Below are 19653 nucleotides of genomic sequence, written 5' to 3'. Positions count from 1 at the left end.
TTTTAGCTTGATGCCTCAAACTTTTTATGACTACTGGGAACCGAAAAGAATTTGCGATGAGCTCATTAAAGTCGATTCTACGGTCATGTTGTAAGCGGCTGATCGTCCGATTTGTGTACCGAATCCGGGGATAATGCGTAGTTATAAAAAAAACACAGTTACCTATAATCAAGGGGGTTCATGTGAGCTGAGCGTGTGGGGATGAGTTTTAGGTAATTGACTACAAGTATCTATGACGGACTTCTGGACAGTTCCCCTATCGAATATCTGGATTAATGTCTTATCGACCAACTACCGATAAGAAATTTCATATGTGCATAACGGGAGCGTGCCGTTTTTTCAAGTAAATGAAATGGAATTATCATACTTTCTGAGTCATTCTGGAGCGGGTTTCGGAAGCCTTGGCGAAACTGCTGTATCATCTTGGTCCAGCAAGTATTTGTATTTGTTTTTAATTTCACAATCAAAACAGAAAAAATAATAAAAGTTCCTTATCTCACGGACATATCTCATGTGCGCTATCTCGCTCTTTTTCTGATTTTCCCTCTCTTTCTTTCTCCTTTTGCAGCTGGCGCCCGCCGGTGGGAATTTCATCAGCTGTTGTTGTTTATTCTGCAGCGGCAACAGCGGCAGTCGGCCTAATAAAAATGCAATTTTTATGGTTAAGAAAATAGAGCGCGGCCGCCGTTGGGTTGCACATTGGAAATTGTGCAGAAGCCAGAAGAAAATGTGTCTTGGAAAATGGAAAAGCCCGAGTATCACGAGCGGCAGCAGCAATAACATTGAGCGAGTGATGTAATACAGAGCAAAAGTGAAGCGGCAATTGGCATTGCAAAAAAGAAACAGATTATACAATTTGTTTTGCTGCTGGAGTGAACTAGGACAACAGCAGCAACATCAGCGGCAACAACAGTTGCAATTGCAGCAGCAACACTTGAAGCGGCAGCAGCAGCAACAGCAACAACTGTAGGAGCAACAACAGCAACACTTCTAGTGGCAGCAGCAACAACTGTAGCAGCAACAACAGCAACCACTGTAGCAGCAGCAACAACCAGTGAATGAGCAACAACAGCAACACTTGCAGCGGCAACAGCAACAACTGTAGCAGCAACACCAGCAACAACAACACCAGCAACTGATAAAGACCGGCTGGCAACAGCAACAGCAATCGCAGCAGAGAAGCGGCCACTTGCAGCAACATAATTTCAAAGTCGGAGCGTGGGAATCGCAAATCACGACGGCAGCAACAGCAGCAACGATCATCGCAGCACGGCAGCAACATCGGCGCTCTCGTCGCTCTCCCTGGCGCTCTTTCCGCTCGCCATTCTCCCGCTGGCGTTGCTCCGTCTCGCTCTCGCGCAGAGGGCACCTCTCGCTCGCACTCCCTGGCGAGCGGTCGCGTATATTTGGAGGCGTTGCGGCGACCGCTCACGACAGTTGTGCTTGGAACGCTTCGGAGTGAAGATCGTGCTCGTCCGATCGGTGCGCGTGAAAAATACACGGCGAAAATAAAAGAAATCCCCAAACAATTGACCCAAGTCACGAAAAATAAACACAAGTGAAAAAAAATCTGAAACTGAAATTGTTTTTTACCACAAATCTCGCACGTAAATTAGCAAGCGTTCGCAAGAAACAAGCCGCACACAAAACACATAATATTACAAAGTAACAGAAAAGATATTAAACAAGAAACCCAAAAATTGTTCAAGAGACGAGAGACAGCGGATATACCGAGTGAAATTTGTGTCATAAGCAAAGCCAAAATAAAACTGAAAAAGCCAAACAAAATAAAAGTAGTGGCCATAAGAAGTGACTGTGAAACTGTAAAGTGATGTGTGGTAATCGAAAAACAGCATAAAGAATGGCCATAGACCTCCTGATCCTGGCCCTGCTGCTCGTCTCATTCCTGATCAACCTGCTGGCGCTGTGTGCCTTTTGGATAACGCCGGGTTTGAGGACCACCGCCAATCGTTTCACCATCAATCTGCTGGCCATTAATCTCATTGGCTGCTGCATATTGGCCCCCACTTTGTTCCTGGGACTGCCGGGCAAATCTGCGGAGCTAGCTTCTCCCGCCGGAGAAACCCTCGAATTCTTCTCGAAGCCTGGGAACCACCAGGTGATCCTGCGTCGCAATGGCCAGCTAGTGGAGCAGGACGGCGTGGTGCTGCGCAAGAATATCAGCGAAAACGGCGATCTGGTGGAGACCTTCTTCAAGTGCAATGCTACCTACTGCAGAGAGTTGACCATCGACGAGCGTGGAGATGGGGGCTTTGTTATCACCGAGACGGAGACCCACGAGGAGAATCTCTCGGCCTTCGAGAGTGCCCCCACTGAGTCTCCCATCCCACCGCCAGTTCAACTGAGATGTTGGTCCATCGATATGACTGCGGCCCTGGGAGCTCTGGCCGTTCTTCTTGTGGTGGGGGATACCTGGTGTGCTGTCACAGATCCCCTGCGTTATCACAGTCGCATTTCGGGTGTAAAGACCTGGATCTTCATAGCCCTCACCTGGGTGGTGGGCATACTCTTCGGAGCCCTTTCTGCCTTTCGGGTTCTGGACTTTGATGCAGATGCCTTGTTCAGTAGACAGCGTAGACTGGCAGTCACTTACTTTAATATCAGCAGTACAAACAGTATTTTCGGAGTGATCTACGCCAGTGTCTACTTCATAGTGATCATACTCCTGCCCTTTGGCTTCGTGTGCGGCATGTACTGGAGGATCTTCAGTGAGGCTCGCGGAAATGGGCTGCGCATGCGCCAGAATGGTTCGTCGCCACTCCTCCAGAGCGCCCTGAATCTGACAGCTGGTCAGCAGGCGGCCCAGGCGAACCAGTTCTCCAATAGCCTGTGTGTCCACAGGCACTCCATATCCTCTGCTAGTTCGCACGGCGGAAATAGCAGTCTGGGCATGGGTTTGGGTGGTCTGCAGATGCAAATCGATCAAAGGTCACAGCCCAGGAGCTCGCCCAGTTGTCTACGAAGGGATTCGGCGGCCAAAGTCCTGCTGCCCACCATTTCCGATGATGGTGGCTCAGATGTGGATGCAGAGAGTGGAGCTGGTGTACAACTCATGCCTGTTCAGGAGCACTCCTTATCCGACAGGAATCAGAACATAATGCTGACCCTGCAAACAGCCAGTGGAGAGATCAAGAGGAACTATTCCGCCAGGCAGTTGCCACTGCTGGGCACTTCCTCGCAGGACCTCCGGGAGGCTCATCGTCTGCAGGGCATTCGCCAGGTGCACAGCTCGCCAAATCTCCACAAGTACACGGAGCTCAGGCAGGATTCCCTGAGCGAGGAGTGTGGTTCACCTCATCTTCTGGGCCACGCCCAGCGGCAGCAGCAGCAGCAATCGCAGCAGTTGCACCTGCAACACCAGCAGCAGCAGCTGCAACACCACCACCAGCAACATCACCCGCACTTCAGTTCGCCGCGCCACCAGCAGCAGCACGGCCACGCCCTCCAGATACCCGCCATCCACGCCTCCCCCAAGGCCCTGAGTTACATGAGCTCCTTGAGACATCGTCTGAGCAATGCCAGTTCGCTTTTCAAGTACCGCGAGGAGTCGAGAGCTGCCCGGATCAGCATCCTGGTGGTGGTGATGTTCGTGGTCTCGTACCTCCCCTTTGGACTCCTGGTGCTCCTGCAATCGCGGCTGTCGGCTGCCAACTTTGGGGGATCCTCGCAGCTGGCCATCTTCATGATCCTGCTGGCCAACCTGAGTTCGCCCTTCATCTTCGCCTACAGAAACAAGAGGGTGCGACGTGGGGTCAAGCGTCTGTTTGGTCTGGAACCTTCAGGAGGCCTGCAGCGTCACTGCAGCAGCAGTGTGAAGACCAATGGCACCAATGGGCCAACTGCAGGTGCTTCAGGAGCACAGTTGCAGCGCAACAGCAGCAAGTTGTCGCAGTACAGCAGCAACAGCTGTCGCTACTTGACCCCGCAGACCTCGCTGGTCAGTCAGGTGCCAGTGCACACGACCTTGACCCTGAGGCCCAACAGCAGTTGCAGCACCATCATCAACTTTGGTGGAGGAGGAGCTAGGGGCTCAGCCGAATCCGACGAGCCACCGCCGGAATTATCACCCCCTGCGGTGACTGCACCACCGCCCGTTGCCCGCCCAATGCGCCCCAAATTGCAGAGGGGCATCACCATCGTGGAGCACATAGCTATAACACCCACCACCCCACAAAAGTTCCAGCATCGCGGGGCCAGACTCTTCGACATGTTCTTCCGCAGCTCCAAGAAACTGCAGTCGGGCTGCCAGAGCCAGAGTTTGCCCACAGAGGTCTAAACACCAGGGGTTCTTAACTATATGTATGATATATTTTAGATCTTAGATAAACACTAAACTCGCGCTTGCTGAAGAATTCTAAAAACAGTATTCGTAATTTGTAAGTTTAGCAATTAGCAAAGACAACTGTTTGAATTTGAGTTTTAAGACCAGATCATGCTGTCCTAGAAGCTTCTCATGCCAAAAAACAAAAACATAACACACACAAAGAAAGTCAAACTAAAGAGTTTGAGATGCTTTAAAGTAATACACAAAAAAACAAAGTACCTTCAAAAAAATACAACAAAAAACTGTGTACAAGTCAAATTAACAAAGTTAGGATGAACAGGAGTTATAATCTTAGGGTGGATATCAAACTGAAAAGTGGAACCAAACCAAGCCAAGTCGAGATCGTAATCAATGTACCTAAGCAACAAGCATATGAACATTTAATGTTTTTACTCAAATGAAAGCACAAACGAAAAAATGTAATAGCAAAGACAGCACAGTTTTCGAGCTCCCCTTTACTAATTTATTATTTATTGTATAATTGTAACGATTGTAAATATTTATTAGACATCCACGCCGCAAAGCTTTAACTCCAAACGACATTCTGGCTAAAAACAAGAAGAGACGCAAACATTCAATTCATAAGTTAATTAAGTCAATGTGCAAAGCATATGTGTATTCTAGAGTTTAAGTTGTAGAGCCGAGTAGTCTTAGACCGAGCACCTAGTGCCGAGCAGTGCTTTTCCACACATGGCCAACTGGACTGATTGGCCAACTTTGCAGGCGGCATTTTCATATTGAAAATGCCTTTTGGCCGGTGCAAAGTCGGCCTTCCAGTTGGCCAGAGTGTCAGTCAGCAGTTAGTTAACCCTTGGTTAGCCAACCGGCTATCGAGCCATTAAGTCAATTTGCTTTTTCTAGAACTCCGCGGGCATTGCGTGCAGCTAAATACCTCATTAGTTTTAATTTAAAGTGCGAGAAGAGCGGCGGCAATAGGTCAAAGGTCGGAGCCATCGAATAGTGCATGGTAAAATGCCCGATGGCCCCCGGCTTTTGTCAGTCCGCTCCAGGCCAGAAAGCTTTATACCTTAAGTTCCCCCGCTTGATTTCCCTCGGCTGCACACAAAAGAAAACCCAACACACAACACTAAACACTAAACAACCTCGAATTTATATTTCTAAAGTTTATATTTTATATAGAGTGTGTGCATAGGAAATATCTATAAATATTCATGCATGTGTGTCGGACAAAGAAAATATTTCAAAACCAATTATTGTGATGTTGAGCAAGGGGGCAACCAAGAATGTAATTTCGAAATGCATTAAAAATAACTTAAAACATGTATTAATAGTTATACTATATACAAGCTTATGTGTGTGTGTGTATACATACCTTTACTAAATAGTGATATTTTTTCAAATTTATTCAACCGTCATTCGCTAAACCATTCGATGTAAGCAAAAACGCAAATGTAAAACGAAAAGTTCAATGTGACAAATTAGCTTTTAATCCGAAAAGAAAATGAATTAATACAGCAACAATTGGTGGATGATGCAAGTCTAATCCGGTATATTCCAGCCAAGCTGCTAATAAATTAAACAAAAAACGAAATTGAAACACAGCAAACCATACCAAACCACAAAAAGAGCAAGAAACTATTCAAATAAAAGATTATGTGTCTTAAAAGAATTAATTATCTTGTCTTTTTCACTGGGGGCAGTTCAATTGGGGGCTTCAAAAGCGGTTCAAACTTACCCACGCAGATGTGGCTATAGATCTGCAGATGCAGAGGTTGGTTTAAAGAGTTCTGAGACCCTTGGTATGAAGAACCAAGCAATTAATGGAGATACCACTGTTTCGAATGAATTTATCGATCCAACCTGCTCTTAACAACCGCCAAGAGCTCTAGAACACGAACAAACACTTAACCATTTCATTCAGCATTTCAGCATTCACCCATGCCCGTATTAATTGATTCATAAACCGAAATGAAACGGCACAATAAATATATAATTCTTAATTTTTTTTTTTTATTTCGGTCTGATTGCGGCAAACGCGTGTTTCATTTCAGAATGAAAATGATTGGTACACGTTAAGAAAAATTACTTTTAAATATATTTTAAATTAATAGCAACAAAATAAAAATGAATCAAAAATAATAATACCTATATTTCTGTACACCCTATTAAATTTAGAGAAATACTTTCAGTACTTATGATTTATTTCAGCCTAGATTGTACAAGGTATTGCTAAATTGATCTGCATTTTTCTCTATGTACCCCCTCCGCAAAGCGAACAACCCATTTGATTGTCACATTTCTTGAGAAGGGGAAAGAGGAAAGAGTTGTCACGATGTCTTCTGTATATGGGAGTCGGTGATTGGTACGAGTACGGGTTTGCTACTTAGAACCACACTTGGTCAAACCAAACCAATCGAAATCTGGGGTATTAGGGGATTAGAGAAGGGGCCACTGGGCGGTGCAGTGACTAATGGTTTAGACACGGGCAAAATATCAAAGAGCCATGGCTTACCTCAACACCTGACTCACCCTGCTGCCCTGGGTAAGTGCAAGTCAAGAAACGTGATAAGTGCGACTGATATCCCCTATAGACACGCTAATTTTGCAGCAATGCGGTGACAACGGAACGTCTCTGTTTGGTTTTTCAACAGAAAAATGCGGCACATAAACAAAATCAAAACCGAAGCAGTAGGTATTCGGAACAGAGGCACAGAGACCAAACTCTCGGACACCCCCAGTGAGTATCTAGCGGATGCGTGGCTGTCCCTCAACAAATCGGTCACCGAGAGCGTCGCACTTATTTATTTATTTTATGATTCACTGCGCGTCTCGCTCTATGGTGCGTTTAATATGCCTCGGTGAGGCCTCTGACATTTCTACCCATCAGTCGGCGTAAAAAAGACTTCTCTTGTTCGCCAATTGTGGTCTGAAAATAGAATTTCCAGTTTCGAACATGGCAGGCGGTGTGAACAAATTGACTAAAATATCGCAGATTAAATTAGCATTTATATTAGCTTTTTTTAATTAGGTACACGGTCTTTCTTGTGTGAAACATGAAACCTGAAACGTTTACACGAGTTGGAAACAGGCGAAACATATACTAGTCGCTTAACTAAAATAATTGAGAAGCGCCGAGAAGGGCCCTTGACTTGGATTGATGAGAAGCGCGTAGAAGAGCCATCGAAACAGTCAAACGCAGCAACAGCAACGCTACGTGGGAATACTTGTGTAATTAAAGAGCTAAACAGAATAAAGATGCATAAATTAAAAAACAATTTTCTATAAGAGTGCTAAAAATAAGCTCCCTCGTAAAATCAACTAATATCTTCCGATATGGATAAACCCCTCAAACATTACCCAAAAAGTCAACTTGCTTCCGTGGCGTAAAGCCATAAAAATATTAATTTGAATAGCTGCATAATTAAATAAAACTTAAACAACATTAAAAGACCATTTTTGTAAACCCGCTGAGTAACAAGACAAAGAGGAAAAGAATGCCAAATGTCATTAGAACAGATTTTGGCAGTTGGCACAGAGGCACAGATTTCGATATATTCTTGTGTCATTCTCTATACAACCGAGCAACGAATAAATTGGATTTAAATGCTAAAAACTGTCGAAAGTCAGGTGAGGAGCAGAGAAGACCGTGTGGGTGGACAAGCTGCTGTCATCTTAAGCAAATTTGTCGATTAGACAAGAGGAAATAAACTTTTCGACTACGACAGCTTTTTTCCCCCCGCCGATCAGCCAGGTATGACACATATGATGTCAAAGAGCGGAAAACTAACGACTGAGCTGAGATAATCTAAGCGCTGGGATGTCAACGAACCGCACGGAAGTCTGGGCTTAATCTATCATAGGTGCTCGCCAAGAATTAAATATCAATACGCCCATAAATCTAAACGATTTTGGATTTATCCAATTTGCATGTGAACTTGAATCACTCGAGTGCATTGACTCTGGGCTGCACACCCTTGAGCGGGTAGAAAAATCAACACCGGCATCTGATTCTGAGATACGGCTATGGATCTACATATGTTATGTTCAACTTATATATTTTTTGGGGAATAGCGTTTCTAGCGTGTATTTGTGACAGCTGCACTCTGAGTGCTTTGTTTTTCACGAACTACTGCCCGAATTCAATCTGCAGACTTATAACAAAGTCAGGCCATGTTACTCGTATAATATGCAAATATATAACAGGCCTTATCAGTCCATTTTTGTTATCGCTGATGGGGCACTAGAACATCTAACAGCATAATCAAAATGATTTAATATATTTGCCTGTGCACACAGAAACACACGAGATCTGTTTTTCTCGAATTTTCATCAGTAAGTTTAAAAGTAGAGTCAAGTTTTTGGCGCAGTCCTAGGCCAAGAAGAAAGAATCTCTTTCTCACGCAGCTTACGCCGGTTTTATCTTCTATATGTATATTTTATATATTCCGGCCGGGGTTTGTTTGGGGGAAATGGGCCCATAAATATGCCGTCGGGCTGGCTGTCTCTGTTTTTGCCTCTGACTTATCGCTGACAGTTAACCCGCTCGCGACTCGCGACTCTTGACTACCCATTCTCGATTCACAACTCACGATTCACTGATTCGTAGTCCCCCTCAGCCCGGGTGACGTCACATTGGCAATAGAAACATATGTAGGCACATCGAAAGTATATATATCCCACCTCCCCGCGTAATATTTGAACTCATATAGAGCCGAGGCCAAGGGATGTGTCGCCGGGGCTGTTATTGTGGCCCGGACCCGTCAACATTCAGCCAAGTTCTCAGCACAGATTCATGGAATATTCCATGACACGATTCAAATATTGTCGCTCGGCAAGCAGAAATCTTGGAGCTGTCCTCCCCCTAGTTGTTTGTAAGTTTTATTTTACCCCTGCTTATCAGACGCCTCACTTGGCAGTTCTTCTGTTTCGTGAAAGAACAAAATTCAAAATTAATTTCCACAATTTACCAATAATTTCGGTCTTTCCCATTTGCATTTAAATTATTTTTAGCTCTGTTTTGGCACGTGCAGCTAAGTACGGGGAAATAAATGGCCAAGTGCATTTCGGGGGGCTGACAAAAATGAATTTATTAGTGAGTGCCAAGGCCGAGAAAAGAGAAATGTGGAATATTTTATTGCGTTTCGCAGGAACTGTCAGGTGTGGATTCGTGTTCAAGCAGGAGCATCCAGATGACACTCACTAAATATCAGACTATGCTGTTGATAATATTTGCAATTCCAAGGAGGCAATGCCAAATGATTCCGGGAAATGTTGGCCCGCAATTGAAGGGGTCTTTTATTGACGAGCTGCTTGCCAGCTGGTTGAACTATGTGAGTATCGCAGGGGATAAAGTGAAAGGGCTTGGCACTCCATTTGAGGATTCCTATGGAAAGTATTCGATTTTCTGTTCCTGGAAAATATGAATACCACATGATTGTGGTGTAAGAAAAATGCGTTCTTATGAAGAAAGATGTATATTTTCAAGCCAAGAGGAAATCAACCAGTTTAACAATCCCCTTTTGCAATAATATTTATGGTAAGAATGGAAGTAACACCTCTTAAGTAACATAATTTTAAAAACAAATAATCTGTTTAACTTGAAATGAACAATATTTGATTTTTCAGAGCTCTTATTGTTGTGTACTCTATTGCAAGCACAGCTGTAAATCTGAACACGAAAATACGGTGCCGAAAAAGCGATTGTTAACAGTTGAGGTGCTGCCCTATAATAAATTCATCTCTAATAAGCCGTGTATGCTCTGCAATTGTCGCCATACAGAGTGTACAATTTTTCAATTTAATTAAATTTATGTCTGCATCGACAGGAGGTTTCGAGGGGGCGTGCGGATGGGCGGTGGCATGTGTCTCGTTTTCATTATTGCTGCCAAATTGCGAACCCGTCTATGAGTAAGCGGAGACAAAGAGTCGCACCCGAGAAGACGACGAGCTATTTTCTATGCGATGCACACGGGTGCCCATGCTAGATTTAGACTTGGCCAAGCCAAAAAGCACAGCTGTGGCACCCCCGTGTTCGCAAATAAATTCATTTCCGCATGGCTGTATCTGCCGTTTAAATATTTATTAACAAGAGGGTCGCACAAAAAGGTTTATGGTTAAATAAACAGTAGCCAGCGAAGAGAAAAACGGTTGGGCAATAATATTTGATTTGCGGCAGTTTAGTCGCCAATGGCTTTTTGGCCAACAGTTGACTGCACTCAGCCATGCACTTTGGCAGAGGGCCAAAAACTGTAGCTAGAAGTAATAAAGGCCCAAAGAAAAGTTTCCCGAAACATGGCCAGAATACTGGTATCATAACTGTGGCTCTCAAACTGCTGTTTGATCTGCATGTTTGCACAAAAGCGAGCCGAGTCGAACCAAACTTGAACACAGCTAAGCAAATATTAGCCCGGCTCAGAGCAGCTCAGCCAGCTAGAGAACTTCGCCAGCATCGTCAGCAGCCATAGAAAACATATTATCACTCGTATAGCAAAACATTTTTATTTATACAAGTTGCTGGAAGTTTGTTTTCATTTTTTTCGCCACCCTGCTACTTTTTGGGGCGCCACTTCGACGGCATTGTAAGTAGAGTTAAGGAAAGTGCCCCAGCAGAAAGGGAAAAAGAGTGCGCATTTTCATTGAAGAAAGTTTGTGGCAAATCTGATTTAAAATAAATGGAAATACACATTGGCGGTACGTGCCTAGCTGCCGTGGCACAGGTGGCGTATACGTAATGCGCAACCACTGATTCTATCTCAATCTCACTCCGAGGGAAACTTAAGGCGAGTGGATTGCTTGGTGCTTTATTTTTATGCACTTAAAGTACTTAGGGGTAAACCAAAAAGTATGTAACACAAAGTCGCAACCATATTTGGATAAACCTTAAATGGATCAATAAAGTCATGACATCTAAATTGTAGTTCTTCTCCCAGCCTGCAGCTAAAATGTTGACTGACATTTTCCCCTGCTCGTAATTCAGTTTTTCTCATGTTTGTTTGCTGACTTCATTTCCCGAGCCAAGTGCAGCAAATCGTGAATTTTGTATGCCTTCTTGGGGCCAGAGGAGGGCAAAACGAGAAAAAGGCGAAAAACAATGGAAGTGGCGCCGGATGTACTTGCATTTACATGCAATTCCAAGTCTATTGGGGCAACAACGGGCTGAATTGTTTATTAAAGTTGCACAAGAGTGTCGACTGAAACGAACTCGATTTGCGGCAAGCAGAAGAGCAGGGATGTAAACTTAAAAAAGAAGACATTTTGTATCTAAAATATTGAATTCATGGTTGGATGGTGGATGGTGGATTTATTTTTTAATTGCTTATATATTCTTTATATATTTTAAGATAAGAAATATATGTTTTTCAGGGTACATAGTAGACCTTTTTTATACACCAGGCTAATTTTTCTTTAGGTGAGTATACCTATTTTTATACCTATAAAAAGCAGCAAAGGAAACTACTTTGCCCTACCCTATCCTCTTCGCATGCCAAGCCCACTATTAAACATTTCGAGCCCGGCAGCTGACGTCCTTGGTATTGAAAATTACTGGGTTTCTGCCGTTCACGCCGGAAAACCGGAAAGTGGCAGTGGTGTTGGTGTTGCAGGGTGGTGTGGTGTGGCGTGGAGTGCAGTGGTGTGACAACACTTAGGGTTAACCGCCAGCCGACGGCAACCCGCACCACCAGAACCCCCAGAAGCTCGAGAACCCCTAGAACCACCCACTTTGCCCACTTTGGCCCAAAACACTCTCGCCAGAATGTTCTTTGCCATTGCTTTATGCTTCATGGCGTTTTTGCCTGCCTGATGCCTGCTGCCTGCATGCCAGTTTTCCATCCTGCCAGCTTGTTTGCCATCCTGCCCAGAAATGCCAGAATGCCAGGCATCGTCAGCGTCAACTTCATCGGCGAAAATGGTAAAACTCAAGGAGTGACTAAACTGCGCTGCTCCACTGTGATTAGGTGAAGAGTTGTTCGCCAAACTGCTACTAAGCGAGTATTTCTTTGGGGACCCCAAGGATTTTCCCCAGCTAAATTGTAATTGAAATAGTTTGCTCTGGGGCGAGGGGAATTCCAGCGAAGCAATAGGCCATACTAAATTGTTTCTCAAATTTAATTAGTTTCTCAGATATTGGATTCTGGCAGTAGCTACATCAAAAATATAGATAGAAGCCGTTCATAATTGGAGCTAACTATTATATTATGATTCACTGAAATTGTGTTCTTTAAATTAACTTGTTTGTGGGCAAATATTTATCGTTCTATTGAGTCATTAGTAGGCCTTAGAATTAAGACCTTCAAAATACTTCCGGAAGCAGAAAAATTAGAGAGTCTAGCTTAATTAGAATGAAATATGTGGGTTATTAGTAGTATTTTTTTGGTTCTTAGATTTTTATGAGAATTTTTCCTTATATGTATTTTTTATATGATTTTTAGTTCTCACGTAAGTCATTTCTAGCATGCTATTTATCACAAAATACATGGAGTCTCTGCACTGCCAACCGCTGCCATCGAAGTGAGTCGAAAATTTCAAAGTGTTGACAGTTTTTCTTCTGCCATCCGCAGCTGCGTGGCGTCGTGGGAAAATGAAAACCGACAACGATTATGCAACGACGCTTTCCATCTCCTTGCGGGTCACCAGGCTCCCAGTTCCCAGTTCCCAGTTCCGAGCTCCATTTCCCATTTCCATTTCCCAGCACAGTGGGTGTGGCGAAGCGGTGGCGATGGAATATTGTTTTTAAAATGGTTCCACCAACCACCAACGAGTTGGCAACTGTGTAAGCGGGCACCTGTGATTGAAAGCGAAATCGAAATCGAAATGACACCCCCAACCGCAGAGCGACTGGCAATCGATACGGCACTGCAGCTGCGGTTCTGCTTTCGACTTATTATTTTTGGCCATTTCCCGGGGGGAGAGTGTTAACAATAACGTGCCACAGACCTACACTCGGAAAAAATGCAGTATTTTGTGCTTGAATCAAGCATGTTTGGTGTCAAAACTTCGCCAAGATTAATAAAACTAATTTTTGCCAATTTTAGAATTTTTGATAATTTTTTGCAAGAAATGGTCAAAAAATAAAGTTTCTAGGTTTGAATGCCAATCGATTGGAAATTTTATAACGAGTTCAACGCGGTATGACATTCCATATTTGGACAATATTTATCGTTGTTTCGACCAAAATTCTGATATTTTTTGATGGAAAATTGTTATTTAATATATGTGCCAAAAAGAGGAACTTTTTCGTGTGATTCTTTGGCGTCATTTCTATAAAGACAGTGCCAGAGCAATAAGATTGACTGTTTTGATCAGCTAACAACCTAAGCTAACGATATGCATCACTTCTGGGTAGATTTTGGGAAATATAAATTTTGGTCAATTTTTGATTTTTTCACAATTTGTTGCAAAAAATGGTCAAAAAATAAAGTTTCTAGGTTTGAATGCCAATCGATTGGAAATTTTATAACGAGTTCAACGCGGTATGACATTCCATATTTAGACAATATTTATCGTTGTTTCGACCAAAATTCTGATATTTTTCGATGAAAAATTGGGATTTAATATTTGTGCCAAAAAGAGGAACTTTTTTGTGTGATTTTTTGCCGTCCTTTCTATAAAAACAGTGCCTGAGCAATAAGAATGATTGTTTTGATCAGCTAACAACCTAAGCTAACGATATGCATTACTTCTGGGTAGATTTTGGGAAATATAAATTTTGGTCAATTTTTGATTTTTTCATAAGGGGTTACATCACAATTTTTTGCAAAATATGGTCAAAAAATAAAGTTTCTTGGTTTGAATGCCAATCGATTGGAAATTTTATAACGAGTTTAACGCGGTATGACATTCCATATTTGGACAATATTTATCGTTGTTTCGACCAAAATTCTGATATTTTTCGATGAAAAATTGGGATTTAATATTTGTGCCAAAAACAGGAACTTTTTTGTGTAATTTTTTGCCGTCATTTCTATAAAGAAAGTGCCTGAGCAATAAGAATGATTGTTTTGACCAGCTAACAACCTAAGCTAACGATATGCATCACTTCTGGGTAGATTTTGGGATATATAAATTTTGGTCAATTTTTGATTTTTTCATAAGGGGTTACATTACATTTTTTTGCAAGAAATGGTCAAAAAATAAAGTTTCTAGGTTTAAATGCGAATCGATTGAAAATTTTATAACGAGTTCAACGCGATATGACATTCCATATTTGGACAATATTTATCGTTGTTTCGACCAAAATTCTGATATTTTTCGATGAAAAATTGGGATTTAATATTTGTGCCAAAAAGAGGAACATTTTTGTGTAATTTTTTGCCGTCATTTCTATAAAGAAAGTGCCTGAGCAATAAGAATGATTGTTTTGACCAGCTAACAACCTAAGCTAACGATATGCATCACTTCTGGGTAGATTTTGGGATATATAAATTTTGGTCAATTTTTGATTTTTTCATAAGGGGTTACATTACATTTTTTTGCAAGAAATGGTCAAAAAATAAAGTTTCTAGGTTTAAATGCGAATCGATTGAAAATTTTATAACGAGTTCAACGCGATATGACATTCCATATTTGGACAATATTTATCGTTGTTTCGACCAAAATTCTGATATTTTTCGATGAAAAATTGGGATTTAATATTTGTGCCAAAAACAGGAACTTTTTTGTGTAATTTTTTGCCGTCATTTCTATAAAGAAAGTGCCTGAGCAATAAGAATGATTGTTTTGACCAGCTAACAACCTAAGCTAACGATATGCATCACTTCTGGGTAGATTTTGGGATATATAAATTTTGGTCAATTTTTGATTTTTTCATAATGTAACATTACATTTTTTTGCAAGAAATGGTCAAAAAATAAAGTTTCTAGGTTTAAATGCGAATCGATTGAAAATTTTATAACGAGTTCAACGCGATATGACATTCCATATTTGGACAATATTTATCGTTGTTTCGACCAAAATTCTGATATTTTTCGATGAAAAATTGGGATTTAATATTTGTGCCAAAAAAAGGAACTTTTTTGTGTGATTTTTTGCCGTCCTTTCTATAAAAACAGTGCCTGAGCAATAAGAATGATTGTTTTGATCAGCTAACAACCTAAGCTAACGATCTGCATCACTTCTGAGTAGATTTTGGAAAATCTAAATTTTGGTCAATTTTTGATTGTGGCTGTGATTTTTACATCACATTTTTTTGGAAAAAATGGTCAAAAAATAAAGTTTCTAGGTTTGAATGCCAATCGATTGAAAATTTTATAACGAGTTCAACGCGGTATAACATTCCATATTTGGACAATATTTATCGTCGTTTCGACCAAAATTGTGATATTTTTTGATTGAAAATTGGGGTTTAATATTTGTGCCAAAAAGAGGAACTTTTTCGTGTGATTTTTTGACGTCGTAGCCATGGCTTTCCTTGAACATACGTTAAAAAATATATTTTTCCGTGTAACCTCCTAATTAAATGACTGCAATTTTCCGGCGAGTGTAGAAAATGGGCGAGTGCCAGGCAAAGTCAAGGTCGGACCCTGGGCAACTTTGGCAGCTGTTTGCGTGCGGTTGCATTTGAGTCGGAGGCCGTTGTTTTATTGCATTGTCATGTGGCAGAAATTGAATTTACTGATGCAGCTGGAAAACATGCAACATTTTGTGGTCAAGCGCACGACACGTGCTCGTATTTGTTGCTCATGTAGCTCATGTTCGCCAGCGGTCCAACGGGGCGTATGGGTGATCTCCTCTGGCCGCATTCTGACAAATTGCCGACAGAAATTTCCGCTGGATATTTCCCTAATGGCAATTTTTCCATAAAGCTGTCAAACTCCTGACACTCTGCACTCACTCATTGACTGACACTTGCTCTTGGTTTGAAAATATTCGGCCAATTGCCAAACATTTGGTATACCTTTTGCGGCTGCCAGTCATTGGAGTTTTTCCACGTATTTAAAGAGCGCCTGCTTTATTTACGCAAAGTTCACAGCCGAAAAGCCGATTGTTGTTGGCCTTTTTTTTGGGTATTTCCACTAGACGCTGCGTTTTGTTTATGTTCATGTTGTTGGCCTGGGATTTTTTTTCATCTTACTTTAGTTGCTAGAAACACCAAAGTGTTAGGATTTTTCACACAACGAATTTGAAAGTACTCTAATGAAAGATTTTTATATGAAGGTTTTTTAATTGATACCTTATAAAATGGTATTATTTGTTAAAAAATTAAATAGATATAATCTTAACAATTTTTTTTATAATATGGTTGCTCTTTTACAATTTAGATACTTTTTTACTTAAATTAAAAAAAATTGATTTACACATTTTGCTTCGTAGTTATATTTTTTGTTTAATATAATTTTTTTTTCAGCCTTGATACTTAGAAAGAAACTGTATCGTTCATTCCAAATTTGTTCAGCCCAATTTATTTAAAGATTTTAACATAGCAAGAATACCTTACCATTTAAAGAGTATAGGAACTACCAATAAATTATTGTAGTGCGCTGAATGGACAACATTTGGAAAATCGCGCTGATGTGAATTGCTACTACAATGGGGCAAAGGCATTGGTTTTTCTATAAATTCATATAAATTATAAAATATTTTAAAGATTCAGTTTAGTTTTTAGGGTTATAGTTATATATTACTAAAATTGTGAGAGTACACCCTTGAAATTTTCTGTATAATTTTTTTTATCTTCTTGATCATTGTCCCACTGTAGTTTGCCCTCTAGGTCAAAGCACCGCATGCAGGCAGTGCTGAAAAAATGGAAAAATGAAAACAATAATCCAGCACTAACAATAATTTCTTGTGTTGAATTAATAAATGTGTATAATAAGCCCGTTGTTGGCAGCGGCAACAAAAGCTGGCTCATAATAAATTTGTGATTCCGCTTATTTGTAGTGGCATATCATGATTAATAAAATAGATTTCCATTTTGTTATTGTGGGTTTTCCAGCCAGAAATCGCTGCGATTGCATCGGCCTTTTGATTTTTGGCACCGCTAAACGCTTGTAGTGGGTGTGGATTTTGGTCTAAGCCAAATTGGCACTACTTCGATCGATTAAAGTAACAAAGCGATAGCCTCTTTGGCGGAAAACAAATAAAAATTCGACGGGTTGTAAATCGCTCGGCGAATTGTCGATGGCAACTAAGTTTTGTTTGTTTCGCTCCCCAGCGAGGAAAGTTTAAACAATTGGCGATTTTTTCACAGCAAAAAGAAAAGAAAGAAAAAGGCAAGAGCTGAGCAGAACGGAACAGCAAACGAATCCCAAACAAATAACCATGCCAAATGGGACCAAACTAAACGCAAGTGTAGACTTCCACTTCCGGCGGCGATGCACTGGCCATCGAGGGTCACTCAGCGGCGACCTTTGCTCTTTGACAGGTCAACTGTCGCCAAACGAGTCGGTTGAGCTGCTTCAGTTCATGTGGGCGGGACAGGATCTCGAACTCACGTTCGCAGTTGAAAATAGAATTTAATTACGGCCAGAAGCCAAATAAGTTTCAGTTAAAACAAATTGGGCTGCGATTACCTTTTTATAGGCTAACCGACGTCCGGTTGGATGAACAGAGAAAAAAATGCATCACAAAATGTGTGTGATTTAAATTTTTTGTGAGTAAATATCTGTTATTTAAATAAAATATTGCGATACAAAACATTTGATTAATTTACTAGGAGTGCGCATACTTATTTTATAATTTTTAAAAACCCTCTGTAAATGTATAATTAAAATATAGGAAAATATTCCATAATCATTTTATAGTCAGAGATCAATCTTTTGAACGATAAAAATTATTTAATAATAAGAAAATTTAAATATTATGGCAACGATTATAAGACTACTTTGTGTATATATTTAAAAAGCAATTATATATGCATAAGGTGCTCAGGGTAGGTATTAAGTAACATTTCTAGAATGTATTACCAAACTAATAACCCTCAAGATTGGCTCCAATTAAGGGTGTTTACTTTGTTGCTGATTTAAATAATAATAGGTAATACTATAAACTGCCTGAACTATTTTTCCTGTGCATGAGTAAGTTCTTGGGAAATGATCTAACCGGGCAGGGTTCACTGCACTTGACAATGCATCTTGGAACTGTCTTCGGCCCGGCCCTTAAACTCGAGTGCCTTTGGTGCTTGACGTCTGGCAGATGTCTCTATCGTCATCGGTGGGTTGAACTTTGGCCAATTGCCTCTGCTGACGGCTGGTTTTGTTTGGCCAGCTTTGAATGGGCTCGGCGACCAGGTGTCTCTTGACCACAGTGGACTCTGCCCGGCTCGAAACGATGGAGACCGATTGTTAATTGTTTATAGCGGGCTCTTTTTTTGATAGTCATGATTTTAATGTGGTTCCAACACCTTTGGCTTAAATAAAAAACAGAAAAACCCAAAATTGTCTACTCATTTGGCGATCTGAAACTGGGTAAAGGGCAAGCGGCAAATAAATTTTGTACAACATTTGACATTTTAATATTAATGACTGAGCTTCTCGTAAAGGATGATTCTGCTGGGCATTTAGAGTCGTTAATATAAAGATAATTGTGGCTGTTAAAATAATCATAACTCACGGCGTGTGAGTAATAGAGGTGCCCGTCTCATTCAAAAACAATTTCACATTAACGTTTTGAATGATTTGTGGGCTCGTTGGGGCATTAATGAATTGACTTTCCTTTCGTGGCGCCCGTTTTCCGCTCTTTTTAGTATATTCAAAAATTGCCTTTACAATTCTTGCCTTTCTTTGGACCATTTACCTTTTTTTCCAGATGTGACTCAATGGTTTGCTTCCGCATTTTACTCATTGCAATGCAAAAGAGGTGCCACATCTCCATTGCAGCAGGCCGCAAATGAAAATAAAAAAATAAAAAATAAAAAATGGAAAAGGGGAGTTCAATGCGAACAATAGAGACCGGCACACGAATGCTGTGCAGAATGCCAAGGCGCCCTAAAAACCACTTCCGCTGTAACTGCTGCACGTAATGCTCTGATCCATTTCCGAATCGGGAAGTCGGGGAAGTAAGGAAACCTGGGATGGGGATCCCAATAAACGCGACTACTGATTGGCATTCCAAATGAGACGGCGCGCGTGCTGGGAGCATTGAGCCCTTTTGGGCAGGGCCCTATAAATGCCGATATCATTTGATTTTACAAATCCCACGGAAAGTGGAAGTGTACGTATAGATTAACGCACTGTTTGCGAAATGAGTGTCCATTGTTAGGCGTGTCTGTTTATGCGGATTTGGGATTTCAATTCAATTTTCATGTCGCTGGTCACGCATCGCGGGTATTTACAGGTCAATGAGCACAAATAACGCTTTCTAAGGGGTATACCTCCCCCAGAATGAGTTTTAAATAAATTAAATATATCTTT

At 41.3% G+C, this 19653-nt stretch overlaps 1 protein-coding gene across 1 annotated transcript; it reads left to right on the top strand.

The window, feature by feature from the left end:
• The first annotated feature begins 1005 nt into the window (after window positions 1-1005).
• Window positions 1006-5979, top strand: LOC118878129 (uncharacterized). The gene has a single exon (XM_070996041.1). It carries the CDS (start codon window positions 1862-1864, stop codon window positions 4295-4297), a length of 2436 nt encoding a protein of 811 aa, XP_070852142.1. The 5' UTR covers window positions 1006-1861; the 3' UTR covers window positions 4298-5979.
• Window positions 5980-19653: the final 13674 nt, after the last annotated feature.

The sequence above is a fragment of the Drosophila suzukii genome, chromosome 3 (assembly GCF_043229965.1).
Source record: "Drosophila suzukii chromosome 3, CBGP_Dsuzu_IsoJpt1.0, whole genome shotgun sequence".
Taxonomy (NCBI): Eukaryota; Metazoa; Arthropoda; class Insecta; order Diptera; family Drosophilidae; genus Drosophila; species Drosophila suzukii.
This window is presented reverse-complemented; position numbering and strand designations above follow the sequence as displayed.

Excerpts from the sequence above, each read along its gene's own strand:
- LOC118878129 (XM_070996041.1), top strand. The coding sequence starts at position 1,862 with ATGGCCATAGACCTCCTGATCCTGGCCCTGCTGCTCGTCTCATTCCTG.